This window comes from Jaculus jaculus, chromosome 1, assembly GCF_020740685.1.
Source record: "Jaculus jaculus isolate mJacJac1 chromosome 1, mJacJac1.mat.Y.cur, whole genome shotgun sequence".
NCBI lineage: Eukaryota > Metazoa > Chordata > Mammalia > Rodentia > Dipodidae > Jaculus > Jaculus jaculus.
This window is the reverse complement of record NC_059102.1, coordinates 36,171,785-36,186,023: the sequence shown is the minus strand read 5'-3', so window position 1 is coordinate 36,186,023 and position 14,239 is coordinate 36,171,785. Positions and strand designations below refer to the sequence as shown.

Here is a 14,239-nt window from a genome sequence, read left to right as displayed (position 1 = left end):
GGAGGATCGCTGTGAGTTCCACGCCAGCCTGAGACTACATAGTGAATTCTAGGTTAGCCTGAGCTAGAGTGAAACCCTACTTTGAAAAAGCAAGCAAACAAACAAAACAAAACAAATAAAGCCAGGTGTGGTGGCACACGCCTTTAATTCTAGCACTTGGAAGGCAGAAGTAGTTGAATCACCATGAGTTTTAGGCCACCCTGAGACCATATAGTGCATTCCAGGCCAGCCTGAGCTAGAGCGAAACCCTACTTTGAAAAACAAAATAAAACAAAACAGCAACACAAAAATAAAGGAATGATGACAGAAGTATTATTTAAATTTAAAATGGAGGAGAAAATATTCACTTTACAGATAGATAGGATTTAAGCATGTCTGTGGGCTTAAATCATCAGTTACCTGGACAGGTAAAATTTAACTTACTGTACCTTCCAGAAGTAAAAGATGATATATATATATTTTTAAGGTAGGGTCTCACACTAGCCCAGGCTGACCTGGAATTCGCTATGTAGTTTCAGGGTGGCCTTTGAACTCACAGCGATCCTCCTACTTCTGCCTTCCTAGTGCTGGGATTAAAGGTGTGCGCCACCATGCCTGGCTTCTTTTTTTACAAACCTGACTTAAATGAGTTTAAAAAACATACCTTTGGCTCCTTTCGGGGCACACAGCTTGGGCCGCAGCCCGGGGTCGGCGCCGTGTGCGCGTCCCCTCTTCACGGGCAGGCGGATGCGGTGACCCTGGGCTGCCGGGGGCGCTAGGCGCAGGAAGGGCGCGCGGCCATGAGGCCTGGGCTTGGGGGCGCATGGCTCCGGGAAACTTGCTGCTCCCGGGCATCTTCAGGATGCATCTGCTTCCAGGAGGCTCTTTGGAGTTTGGTCAGAAGTGTAGGACTGGCAAAGTTACTGCCAGCTTCTTGCATCAGCAATTTGGGTTTGGTGATTGGACATTGAATTCCACATCCTCATATCAATGCACTGCCAATGGGTTATATCCTGTGTTGTGACCTCATGGTTTAAGTGGGAATAAAGATGAGTATAAGCAGTGATGAGGTCAACTTCTTGGTATATAGGTACTTGCAAGAGTCAGGATTTTCTCATTCAGCATTTACCTTTAGTATAGAGAGCCATATTTGCCCATCTAACATAAATGGTGCCCTCATCCCACCTGCTGCATTGATATCCATCATCCAGAAAGGCCTCCAGTATGTAGAGGCAGAAGTTAGTATCAGTGAGGATGGCACCTTGTTTGATGGTCGACCCAGAGTCTCTGTCCTTGATAGATGCCGTCATGCCTGATGTAGTACAAACCAGACAGCAAGCCTACAGAGACGAGCTCGCACAGCAGCATGCTGCTGCCGCTGCCACAAACCAGCAAGGGTCTGCAAAAAATGGAAAGAACACAGTCAATGGGGAGGAGAATGGAGCACACACTATAGCAAATAACCACACTGACATGATGGAAGTGGATGGGGATGTTGAAATCCCTCCTAATAAGGCGGTTGTGGTACGGGGCCATGAGTCTGAAGTCTTCATCTGTGCCTGGAACCCTGTTAGTGATCCACTGGCATCAGCGTCTGGAGACTCAACAGCAAGAATATGGAATCTTAGTGAGAATAGCACTAGCGGCTCCACGCAGCTAGTACTTAGACACTGCATACGGGAAGGCGGGCAGGATGTTCCCAGCAACAAGGATGTAACATCTCTAGGCTGGAATAGTGAAGGCACACTTCTAGCAACTGGGTCATATGATGGATTTGCCAGAATATGGACTAAGGATGGTAATCTTGCTAGCACCTTAGGACAGCATACAGGCCCTATATTTGCATTAAAATGGAATAAGAAAGGACATTTCGTCTTAAGTGCTGGAGTAGACAAGACCACAATTATTTGGGATGCACATACTGGAGAAGCCAAGCAGCAGTTTCCTTTTCATGCAGCACCAGCCCTGGATGTCGACTGGCAGAGCAACACCTTCGCTTCTTGTAGTACAGATACGTGCATCCATGTCTGCAAATTAGGACAAGACAGGCCTATTAAAACATTCCAGGGACATACAAATGAAGTAAATGCCATCAAGTGGGACCCAACCGGCAACCTCCTGGCCTCCTGTTCTGACGACATGACTCTGAAGATATGGAGTATGAAGCAAGATAACTGTGTCCATGATTTGCAAGCACATAACAAAGAAATTTATACTATCAAATGGAATCCAACAGGAGCAGGCACAAATAACCCAAATGCCAACCTGATGTTAGCAAGTGCATCCTTCGATTCTACTGTCTGGTTATGGGATGTGGACCAAGGCATCTGCATCCACACTCTGACAAAGCTCCAGGAGCCTGTGTACAGCGTAGCTTTCAGTCTTGATGGCAGGTACCTGGCATGTGGTTCATTTGACATCTGGAACACACAGACAGGTGCTGTAGTTCATAGCTACCGGGGAACAGGTGGAATTTTTGAAGTCTGCTGGAATGCAGCCGGAGACAAAGTTGGAGCCGGTGCATCGGATGGCTCCGTGTGTGTACTAGACCTTCAGAAATAGCGCTACTAGTTGGAAGCCATGGACTGACTGTGAATGTGTACATAGCCAAAATGACTGTCCCTGACCTACGAACTGCTCTAGTCCCACTCGAGCCATGGCCAGTCCACTACAGCCACACCCAAGAGAATTATGTACATGCAGTGTATGTAAACAAAACCATACCTGAAGATGACAGAGCTTCACCACAGCTTGTGAATTCTGCTCACCAAGTGCTGGAATCTAATCTGCTGTGCCCCTAAGATAGCGTTTAGAAGACTTCGTATGAAAAACAGAGAGAAAGAAATATGCGTTCTAAAAGCCGACCATATGCGTACCAGGTTTTGGATGCGACTGGCAGCCTTGCTTCTCCCTTTGAACCGGCAGACTCACAGATCATATTCTCTTCCCTTCAGTAGAGAGCAGTCTGTATGGACAGAGAAAATGGACTTACAGAAACCTGCAGGAGTAGTTTGTTCTTGCTTTTAACTTTTGTTTTTGGTTTAGATTATGGATGCATGAAGTAAGGGAGTGAATAAGTTTCTTGCTTATATTTTTTTCTCCGTTTAGACAACATGAAAATTCTTCAAAGTATTTTAATGAATTATTTTGAAGAGGTAGACGTTTGGTGCATTTGATGGCTCCCAGAGCATATCTTCAGTTGGTGCACATTGCAGAAGGGGGTTGGGAATGAAAGGAGAGCACACGGCCCTGGCCATGTCAGTCTGGAAGATACATGCACGGAAGGGGATTATGCTTCTTGTTTTCTAGCTTTTTTTTTTCCCCTCCTCTCTGTTTTCTTGTTTCTTTTTTCCCCCTTTGGTGATGTGGCTTAAATATAATAGTTTCGTTTGGGGGACATTATTTCTGCCAATTAAAGACTTAGAAGGGCACAAAGATGTTTTTTTTTTTTTTTTTAATACCATAGAGAAGATGCAAGCAGAATCTTCTGATGTTTTGTAGCCATAACTAAATTATGGTTAAAATATGCACTGTTGTGAAAAGGAGCAAAATAGTTTGGGGCTTTCTTTTTTTTTTGTCGTTGCTTGTCTGTCTGTTGTTTTGCTTTGTTTTTTAAGAGATTAAAATGTTTCTGGATAAGGAAAAAAACAAAACAAAACATACCTTCCTTGAATCACCCCATCCAAAACTAGAACTCTTGCTATATTGCCTATTGCCTTTCTTGCTTTATTTTCCCATTTAGAATGTCTGCTCTCTTGTCTGCTTTGTACGTGTGTGTGTCAGTATGTTTGTGTATTGTTTCCTACTAGGTGGTAGGCTTCATGAAGACAGCATGTTTTTTTGTCTCTTTTTCACTGCTTGATCTCCTGGTACCTAGGACTGCACCTGTTTTACTGTAGACATTAGCAAATATTAGTTACCTGAGCAAACAGAAAGGGTGATTCTTGGGGTGAGAAGTCCATCCTCCAGGCAGACCATGTGAGGCCTTGCCCACATGAGGCCTACATAGAGGTAAATGAAGTTCTGTGGCTTCAGTGTTGCTAGCAATTCCTAGTCCTAACCCTCAGGGTACTAACTCTAAAACCTCAGAGACTTAGGAGCCAGTTTGGGCTGTCATGGGCAGTAGGAACAAATGTATGTCACAGGGTTCAGTGAAAGAGTGAGCGAGCCATTTCTGCTTACCCCTCAAGTAACTAGACATGGAGCAGCTGTGACTGTGGGAAAGCTGGAGAATTTGCTGCCGTTTTATGTTGCACTATTACTCTGGCTATTCCAGGATTACTGTGGCATGGCTTGGCCAGCACTAACTCAGAGATTCAAGAATGGCCTCTTTTCTTCACACGCAGATGAGCATCGGCTTAAGTAAGTATTCCTCCATTTTAGATGTGACCTTAAAACATTAGTGACAGGTGATAATGGAGAAATTGAGTAGTACTTCAGGTTGGATTTTATGTTGAAAGAGAATTTTTTTTCCTTTGAGATTTTGATTATTTTGATTTTCTGGGGAATAAAGGTTAAAATAGTGGGCCAAATTTAGTGAAACCAAAGGAAACCACTAGGTACCAAAAATAGTGTTCTCCAAGTGATTTGTTATCAACAGTGATGGTCTTTTTTATTTTTAATTTTTATTTATTTATTTTGGAGTGGGCAAGCCTAACAGACTGGCCTTTTTTTTACTGTGAGAGAATTGGCATGCTAGGACCTTCAGCCACTGTAAAAGAACTTCAGACGTATGTGCCACCTTGTGTACATGTGTACCTGCGTGCTTGCATTACCTTGTGTGTTTGGCTTATGTGGAGCCTGGAGAGTTGAACATGGGTCCTTAGGCTTCATAGGCAAGCACCTTAACTGCTAAGCCATCTCTCCAGCCCCCTTTTTATTTTAAAAACATTTTATTACAAAAAATACATTTTATTACAGTAAGGTAGAAGGGATAGTAACATGTAGCTTTACCTAGCTTCAACAGCTGTCAGAATTTTGCCTGCCTTGTTGCTTCTCCTATTCAGATGTTTTAGTGTGAAATTTTAAGAGTTCCATAAAGGCAGACTAGTGTAATGAACGTTTGTGGACCCGCCCATCATCCAGCTTCACTAATTCTTGCCAGTCTTTTTTCTGTATTTTCCAACCCTGTTACCACAACTGTGTTTTTTGACGCATCATATAAATGCACTTAGAGTTGTTTCAGAATGTTCTCCAACGTCAGTGCCCCAAAACAAACAAACCCAGCCATGTTATCTTCATCAAAGGTAGTCCTCACTTTTTTTGAAGTTAAAGTAGGCTCAACTTTTGCTCCATCTAGTGGAGAGAAGTGAAGCAGAATCCTAGCTTACTGCAAGGAAAATATTAGAATTCTACATAAAACAATTTTAAAAAGAATTTAACGAATTTTTTGTTACAACACAGGTATCAGTGTTTTAAGTCAGCTTGGATGTACCAAGTCCTACATGAAGGGTTCCACTTTCCTTATGACTATCCAAACCTCCAGACTGCTCAACTAGTATATGACCGAGAGGTACAGTGGACGCTGGGAGCAATTCTGTATAAAACCCGATTCTTGCCACTCAGGTAAAGTGAGACTAACTGATCTGTACTTTGAACTCAGGGGATGTTAGCAGATGCCTCATTCTCAAGTAAACCCCCTATGCTCCCACTTCTAAACAAGACTCCTATTATAGCTTCATGTGAGCCACCAATCAACTTTGGCATTGTGCAGATTGATTGTTCTGGAATTTTCCTCGTCTTTGCACATTCATCAAAGCAGCTTTAGTTGTTCTCTTTCAATAGATCAGCCTTCAGGATTGGGTTTATACTAAGCACTTCTAAGATGCTAACTGACTAAAATGTCAATCTTAAGTTAGCCTAGAAAACAATTTAGCTAGAAATGGCAGTAGTCTGTCTGTATAGAGCAGGCTGGATGTGGTGGCTCCTGTTTTTAATCTTAGCACTTGGGAGGCTAAGGTAGGAGAATCATCATGAACTAGAGGACAGACTGGTCTACAGTGAGACTGCCTATTTAAAAAAAAAAAAAGATCAAAACCAAACCTATCTTTCAGTTTAGAGAGTCATGTTTTCTTCTGTCTATTTCCTTCCTTTTTTGTATATGGGTAGTATATGTGTGTTGTTTGTGTGCATGAGAACGCATGTGTGGGTATGCATGTGTTGTAGTCAGCTCCACATTGTTGGGATGAACATCCAGACAGACACAGTTTGTGGGAGGAAGGGATTTATTTCAGGCTTACAGCAGTCAGGGCACACCATCAGTGGCAGAACAGGCTCACTTCCATAGATCCAAGCACAGAGAAAGCCAGCACACAGCCAGCCAGCACCAACCCCAGAACTCAGACTGCTCTCCACACACCTTTGGACTGGAATGAAGCGCTACCCCCAAACACGCCTTAGGGCTGGACCCCAGGATCCCACCCCCATGACACCTCCACCAGCAGGCTTCTGGAGACCTAAGCAAGAAGCTTAACCTTAATCAGAAGTACCTGAGGCTATGTATGGTAGACATACATTCATATTCAGGATACATTATGTATGGGTGCAGAGGCCAGAGGTTGATGTCAGCTGTCTTCTATCGTTTTCCACTTTATTTTAAAATATTATTTGACAATTTCATGCATGTATATAATGCAGTTTGATCATACTTCATTGGCCTCTCTCATCCCCTTCATGCTCTCACTGAACCTCTTCCTTGTGACAAGCCCCTCTTCCTACTTTTTGTTGTTGTTTTGAGGTAGGGTCTATAGCTCAGGCTGTCCTGGAATTCACTATGTAGTCTCAGGGTGACCTCGAACTCACGGTGATCCTCCTGCCTCTGCCTCCCAAGTGCAGGGATTAAAGGCGTGCGCCATCACGCCTGGTCCCCCTCCTACTTTCACATCATGTTTTTGTATGTATGTGGCCCATGGAGTTTAGTTGCTTGCATGAGCATGGGTGTGGGGTTATTTGCTGAAGTATGGGCAGCTAATCAGTGGCTATAGCATACTGAATGAAGAACAACAACTCTGCTGGCCCCAGAAGTCATCAACTGCCAGTAGCTCCTCAGCTATAGGTGGGGCTTCATGAACACTCTCCACTCATGAGATGATGCTGGGCTCAGTCTTGTGTGGCCTTGCTTTGGTAACCACAGGGGCTGTGAGTTCATACATGCAACAGCTGTCATATCCAGAAGACAACATTTCTCAGTATTCCTCCCCATCACTTGGTGCTACATTCTTTCTTCCTCCTCTTTTGTGATGTCCTCTAAGCTGTGGGTCTCCCCAGCACTGGGATTTCAGGCATGCAGTACCATGCCTAGCATTGTTATATAGGTCCTGGAGACCCACACTCAGGGCCTTGTGCTTGCACAGCAAACACTTTATCCCCTGAGCCATCTCTCTAGACCCTGGAAGTTCACATTAAAAAACAATGGCTGGAGAAGAGGGCTTATCAGTTAAGGTGCTTGCCTGCAAAACCAAATAACCCTGGTTTGATTCCCCAGGACCCACATAAGCCAGACTCACAAGGAGGCATATGCATCTGGAGTTCTTTTGCAGTAGCTGGAGGCCCTGGCACACCCATTCTTTCTCTCACTCACTCTCTACCTCTTTCTCTTTCTCAAATAGATAAAATTAAAAAAAAAAAAACCACACCATACAGAACAAAAAAAACAAATTTAGTACCTCATAGATCTAAGAGTGGCTGCTATCTAGCTAGGCCACTAGACCATGACACTTTGGTTTATATGGCTCTGTTGTTTTCCAGGTTGTAACCTGATTGACTAAGCCATAGTTATCTTTATTTATACACACACACACATATGCTAGATCCTCAAGACATGCTTCAGTTTTTACAGACATCTGCATTCACAGCTCTCTTTGTTAGACTGAAGGAACACCCTGTTGTTAATACCATATCTACTAACTATAAGATTGATATTACAGCCAGGTGTGGTGGCATATACTAGTAATGCCCACATTTAGGAGGCAGAGACAGGGAAGATCATTGCAAGGCCATCCTGGTCTACATAGTAAGTTAGGCTGGTCAGGATGACATAGTGAGACTCTTTCAGACGCACACACACACATTTATATTCTAAATAAGCTTTCTGCTATTATTGTATTTTCTTTTTGCTTCACTTTTAAGAGCTTTTTGATTTTTGTCTCCATATTCTTCAGGGTCCGAGCCTGCAAGGCTGCTTCTATAAGTCAGGGAAAGGAAGATACAGGTAGAATTGCATGTCAGCCCTTGGGTTGGGGACATTCTTCAAGCTTTGCTTATTCCAGGAAGCTGGTATCTTCTGTTTGTGTGAAGAGATGAGTAGGATAACACCACTGGCCCTTTAGATCAGAATAAATGTCTCTAGACCTTGTTTTGTTTTGGGGGCAAGGACTTATTTTAGCCCAGGCTTGCCTTGATCTCATGGAGATCCTCCTACCTCAGCTTCCTGAGTGTTGGGACAAAAGGTGTGTGCCACCACACGTGGCTAGAGTAAATGTTTCACTCTGAAACTAACAGTTCTTTCTGCCTTTCCTAGGGATCTTCGGCAGGAAGGTGTCCGACAAGCGCGTGGCAGCTGGTTCCGTCTCTCCTTCGTCCACAATCACTATCTCTTCTTGGCCTGTATCTTGGTGGTGCTATTGGCCATCATCCTGTACCTGCTGCGAATCCGACGAATTCACCACAGACACACCCGAGCCTCAGCTCCTCTGGATTTACTGTGGATCGAGCAGGTGGTGCCAATGATTGGGGTACAGGTGGGACCATGAGGCTGGACCAGGATTAGAGAAACTCCCAACACCCTACAGTTGCTGCTTAACTGAATCCATCCACTTTCTTGTACTGGCCTCAGATGCTGCTTTGGCCTGGGACTTTCTACTTTAATACTTCACTTCAATTCCTTTTTAGTACCCAGGACCTCTTTTCAGAGAGAAGCTATAATTTAGTCTGTGAGGAGCTAAATGGCAAGAGACCGGTGTTGACAAAGGCGACCGAGATTAGCCCAGCAGAAGCGCGAGGTCTGACTTTCGGCATACTGGAAGCCTTGATGAAACCAAGCTCATAGCATCTGATACTGAGCCGGAGACATTCCAACAAATGCAGCAGCCCCAACTTTCTCTGTAACAGAGATATCATTTATGTGGAGATCCACAGCCTTTATTAGGGACCCAAGATCTTCAATTCAGTGGACCATATGAATATCCAGGCAACCAAAATGATACAACGTCCTTGCTTACTTGAAGCCATTGTGTATGTGATCCAAGATCTCTGACAGTGTTGCTGATGTTGCTATCTAAGTTTACGAAATTAGAATCCCTTCTAAATGGATGATCATTGAAGACTTGACAGTATTTAACTGATACCTGGTATGACCAGCGTAGAAATCTTTCCATGTCTATGTGCCTCACAGGCTGCTTGGACATTCATTTTTCTTTTCGAGCCTTAAGTGTGCTTGTAGAATGGAGAGACTGTGATGGGGAGTAGGGGGTATGGATTTGTCTGGTTTCAGGTCACTGTCCCTGAGTCACGATAGGAAGAGCCAGAGTTCTCTCATTTCACTGCTAAGATAGTATGTATCTTGGGAAAGGATCTACTGGAGGTTTTTGTTTGTTTGTTTGTTTTTAAGTATAGTAGCATATCAAGAGAGTAAGCAAAGGCAATAAAATTAAAGCTCTTATTATTAAGAACTACAAATTTCAATTTCTGACCCTTGGAATGTCTGAAAAACAGCAGATTCAGAGCTTTGGAAGGAAACAGATAATCTATTAGGAAGCTACCTGGCAACTCTTAGACCATGTTAGGTGGTTGCTCATTTACAAATAGCATTTCCAGTAATGAGAGGAAAAGCCATAATTACATTTTGATCCCCTGCCTTTCAAGAACTTTACTTTGTTTCTAGTTAGTCTGTGTTGCATGGAGATACTTCTTTAGCTGGTCACTTCCCCTGTGGAGTCTTTTACCTTATCTCCTGCCCAATTAGGTTCCTGGTGTTGAAGTACTTTTTATTTAGGAGGGGGGGAAGGGAGAGTATCATGAGCCCAGGCTGGCCTAAAGCTTTCTGTATAACAGAGGCTATCCTTGAACTTTTGATCCTTCTGCCTTCACCTCTCCAAGTACTGATTATGGGTAGGTGCCACTACACTTGGCTCACTTTTCTTTTTGCCAAAAACTTTGATTTCTAGGAATAGATGGATAGAGAAAAAGATTTCTTTGACTTTAATGAATCAAAGTGGAATTCTTCAAGTCTTCAAGTATATTCTATACTGAAGTAAAAAGGAATTAAGTACTTCATGAAACAGAAAAAGAAATTAAGATTATCCTAGAGATAAACTGAGATAAAATAACTGCATTAGTAAGTATGACTCTGGTACATGAAAGGGTGGTGAGGATTAAATTGTTGTCCTTCTCTCCCTCCCTCCCACCCCCTCTCTAATTAAGGTAGTGTCTTGTTATGTGGCCTAGGCTGGGCTGGTAGTCATAATCCTCCTAGCTTGGCATCTTGAGTGGCAGGATTACAGGTGTACCCACATTAAAGTTTATATCTGGCGGACTTACGGCTTCCTTTGGAAAGGTCCAGTTTTGGTTTTTCGAGGTAGGATCTTACTCTAGCCCAGGCTGACCTGGAACTCACTATGTAGTCTCAGGGTGGCCTCAAACTCACAGAAATCCTCCTACCTCTGCTTCGCTAGTGCTGAAATTAAAAATGTGCACCACCATGTTCAGCTGTCTTTTTATTATGACTTATGTCATAGCAATTTCTTTTCTTCATTTTTAAGCCTTATCAGTTGTGTTTTCTTTTTTTGTGTGTGTCTTGTAAGTGAGCCCTAGCCTAAAGAATGATGCTTAACAGTCATGTCAGATTATATCATTATGTTTTTGCTAGCCATTTGTCTGCTCAGGTAACCTTTTCTTTTTATTTCACCAAATATTAGTTTTGTCATTCTTGGGAGATCTAGACAATGATATAGCAGTAAAAAGACTACTTAGTTAATAGTGATCATATTTGGGTGCTCAAACTGAAGCTGAAGAAGGGAGGCAGCAAGTAGGCCAACATTAAAGCACTTATCAATGAAGTTATTCTTTTTCTGGTTATAGTAGCTACCACCTGTTGGGCACTTATTATAGCCAGATAATCTCTTCAAAATTTTATGTATGCCAGGCATGGTGTCTCCATTGCCTTTAATCCCAGCACTTGGGAGGCTGAAATAGGAGCATCACCATGAGTTTGAGGCCAGCTTGGGTTAAAGTGAGACCTTACCTCAAAAACCAAAAAAATCTTTTATTACTGAATCATCATGACAGCCTCTTAGATTTATATTCACACGTTTTTATAGTTGAGAATCTCAGGATACCTAAGCTTATTATTTTCCATATAAATGTATTTCTAATTCTTAATTTATTTTAATTAGTCTTTTGGTTTTTGTTTAATGTGTTATATCTTGTTTGTTTTTCATATTGTAGGATCTGTACTTGTTTTTCTTACCAAGTAAGACTTCTCAAAGTTCCATAGTTTAAAAATAAGAAGGGAAAATTTCATTATGCTATTCAGAAAAACTAAGCATGTGTGCTCTTGGTATTGTTCTTCCACTGCTCCCAGTTACTAGATTTTACATGAAATCTTTCTCATTAGCTAGAAGCTATTCTTTGCCAAAGGCCAAATATTATTTCCTAGGAGTGAAATATTCTTGCTTAAAAGAGCCATTTCCTCTAGCCTCTTTTACCCTTCAGTTTTTTTAAGACTTCTTTTTTCATTTCTGCATGGTGAGGGTCTTTCCTGTGCAGATAATCATGGTATAATAAAATTCACATTCCACTGGTACTTTGAATCTGGGTGATACCTTGGGTAACAGCAGCAGTGAGCCTGGATGCTCTAGTGCTTGTGTTATTACCCCCTGAGGCAGGTCACAATCTAAAAGCTGGAGTCAGTGGCTTATCATCACAGTGATGCTTTGTATAATGATGATACAACCCATCATTTCCTCTTGAATGCTAGAACATAATGAAAATGTGTGATACCCACTTAGGTGGCATTACATTCATTTATACGCAGCTAACCTAAATCCAAATGATGCCATTTTCCCTCTTGTACCTTATCTCCTTGAATTTCTTTGGTTTGGGACATGTTTAGTTACTTTCTACCAACACTGTATTTTTTCTGCAGATGTCATCTGAAGTCCACTGCCCAAGAGCTTTTTTTTTTTTTTTTTTTTTTTAACTTCAAGGCCTTGGGTAGTGATTATTGAAATGTGGTTGACTGAAAGCCTGCCATGCAACCACCAAGCTAGGCTTTTTAGGCATTAGCACTTGCTATTATGTCTGTAATTACATTTTTGAAATAAAATAATATCCTTCTCACTGGTGCCTCCCTCCTACCACAGTCACATAATTTTGTGTTTGCTTTTTGTTAGGTGTGATTTTAGGGAAGGAACACCACTTAACCCATAGCCAGCTATGACTCCCGTCACAGCTTAGTAATTTCCTAGCATTAGCACCCTACACAAGTCACCTGCCTGCTGGTTCAGTTCTCATCCATACAAGGTGGCTAGAAAGGAGAAGGAGCCTAAAGGTCAAAGAAGGTCAGGAAGAGGATTGTGGGTTTTGGTTTAGAAGAACATTGTCTTTTGTCCATGGCCTCTGACATGAGAGTGGAGTTCCCAATAGCAGTCATTATAGGTAAATTCCAGAAGATGAAAGGTTGCTTGTTTGTCTTTAATTTATGAAGAATAGAGGTTTATTTAGCTCATGATCCTGAAAGCGGGTACTAGTACTTGCTCAGCGTTTGACGAGTCTTCTTAGGATGAGAGTTTTAAAGCTGGGATTTCTGAGTTCTAGTCAACTCACTTTGATTCTTTTATATACAATGAAATTGAGACCCAGAGCTATTGTAAAGTGTGCAAAGTCACGAGTGGCCTCCTCTGCCAGAAATTTGACAGTAACAACTTTGCAATCAGTTGAGTACTTATTGATGGTCTTTCTGCAAGTGAATTTAAATAGCATCTGTTCTTTATAGTACAACTGTCTGCAACTGTGCCTAATTTATAAAGGCTTCTGATCCTCAGGTTTAGAAAATATCCTTTGAAAGAAATACCTAGAAGTTATGGCAAGTTTTTATTGCGTCTATTTTAGCTGCTGTAGTTCTTTTAATATTTAAAAAAATTATATTTTTCTTTTAAGCAACTTGCTTAATTTTGCACAATTTTCTAAACCATAGCATTCAAGCAGTTAATATGATGGTTGTAATCCAAATGAAGGTAAAAATGCCTAGTAGAGATATCTACCTCATTGCAGAATTTACAGTTCTCCAGAGTGGTGTTTGGCATGACTGTTCCAGGTGAGAGAGCAGGAACTAAAGTAGAAGTACCTATGGCTATGTCAGGTCTCCCAGAATAGACTGTTTCTGCTGGCCTCAGACCCTTGCCATCAGGACAACATGCTCCCTTCAGATTTGTGAAGATTCTGTTGGTGTAAAAATTATGACCATTTAGAACCAGGTGTGGTGGTGCACGCCTTTAATCCCAGCACTTGGGAGGCAGAGGTAGGGGGATCATGGTGAGTTTGAGGCCACCCTGAGACTACATAGTAAACTCCAGGTCCGCCTGGACTAGAGTGAGACCCTACCTCAAAACACCAAAAAAATTACCATCCTTTAAACATGAGGACTCAAGAGCAAGTTTTGGCTCCTTTGGTTTACAATATAGAATAACAACTGTTCTTGTAAACAGTGAATGTCTCTAAAATCAAATACTTTTAGGTAATGTATATTCTTGGGTTTTTTGTTGTTGTTTTTTCAAGGTAGGGTCTCGCTGTAGCCCAGGCTGTCCTGGAATTCACCATTTAGTCTCAGAGTAGCCTTGAACTCATGGTGATCCTCCTACCTTTACCTCCTGAATGCTGGGATTAAAGGCGTGCGCCACCACACCCAGCTAATGTATATTCTTTATGGCTCAGCCTTTTGCCTTCCCACTTCTAACTTGGATAGATTCAAGTAGAAAGCTGTGGCACCCTGTTTGGATGTCCTGTTAACCTTGTGATTCCTCTTGTTGCATGAAGCCTGTTTTAAAGTTTCAGCTGAGCCTGCTTTGTCTTGTTGTAGACCCCAGTAGACTGTCTTTGTATCACACATTTTCCCTTTGCCATAGTAGTTCACTATTGCCCAGCTTGTCTGTAGGCACAGAGGATAAATCATTTTCCAGCTGACATGTTGTTTTTGGAAATCTGAGCAATAAAGAGATCCATTTAATGTGTAAACTGAAATTACTGCTCACACTATGTGGGCCTT

At 42.1% G+C, this 14,239-nt stretch overlaps 2 protein-coding genes across 2 annotated transcripts in view; both read left to right on the top strand.

Annotated features, from left to right (window-relative positions):
• Window positions 1-14,208, top strand: part of Entpd7 (ectonucleoside triphosphate diphosphohydrolase 7) — a 57,031-nt gene extending 42,823 nt beyond the window's left edge. The window contains exons 11-13 of the mRNA XM_004669879.2: window positions 4,256-4,341; window positions 5,383-5,544; window positions 8,498-14,208. Coding sequence (XP_004669936.1) covers window positions 4,256-4,341; window positions 5,383-5,544; window positions 8,498-8,729 — 480 coding nt within the window. The 3' untranslated portion in view covers window positions 8,730-14,208. The remainder of the gene's footprint in view (window positions 1-4,255; window positions 4,342-5,382; window positions 5,545-8,497) is intronic.
• On the top strand, window positions 958-2,892 carry LOC101610099 (F-box-like/WD repeat-containing protein TBL1XR1). Its single transcript, XM_045153457.1, is given in 2 exon segments — window positions 958-1,258; window positions 1,260-2,892. Coding segments are annotated over 2 exon segments (1,512 nt in total). The 5' UTR covers window positions 958-1,028; the 3' UTR covers window positions 2,542-2,892.
• Window positions 14,209-14,239: the final 31 nt, after the last annotated feature.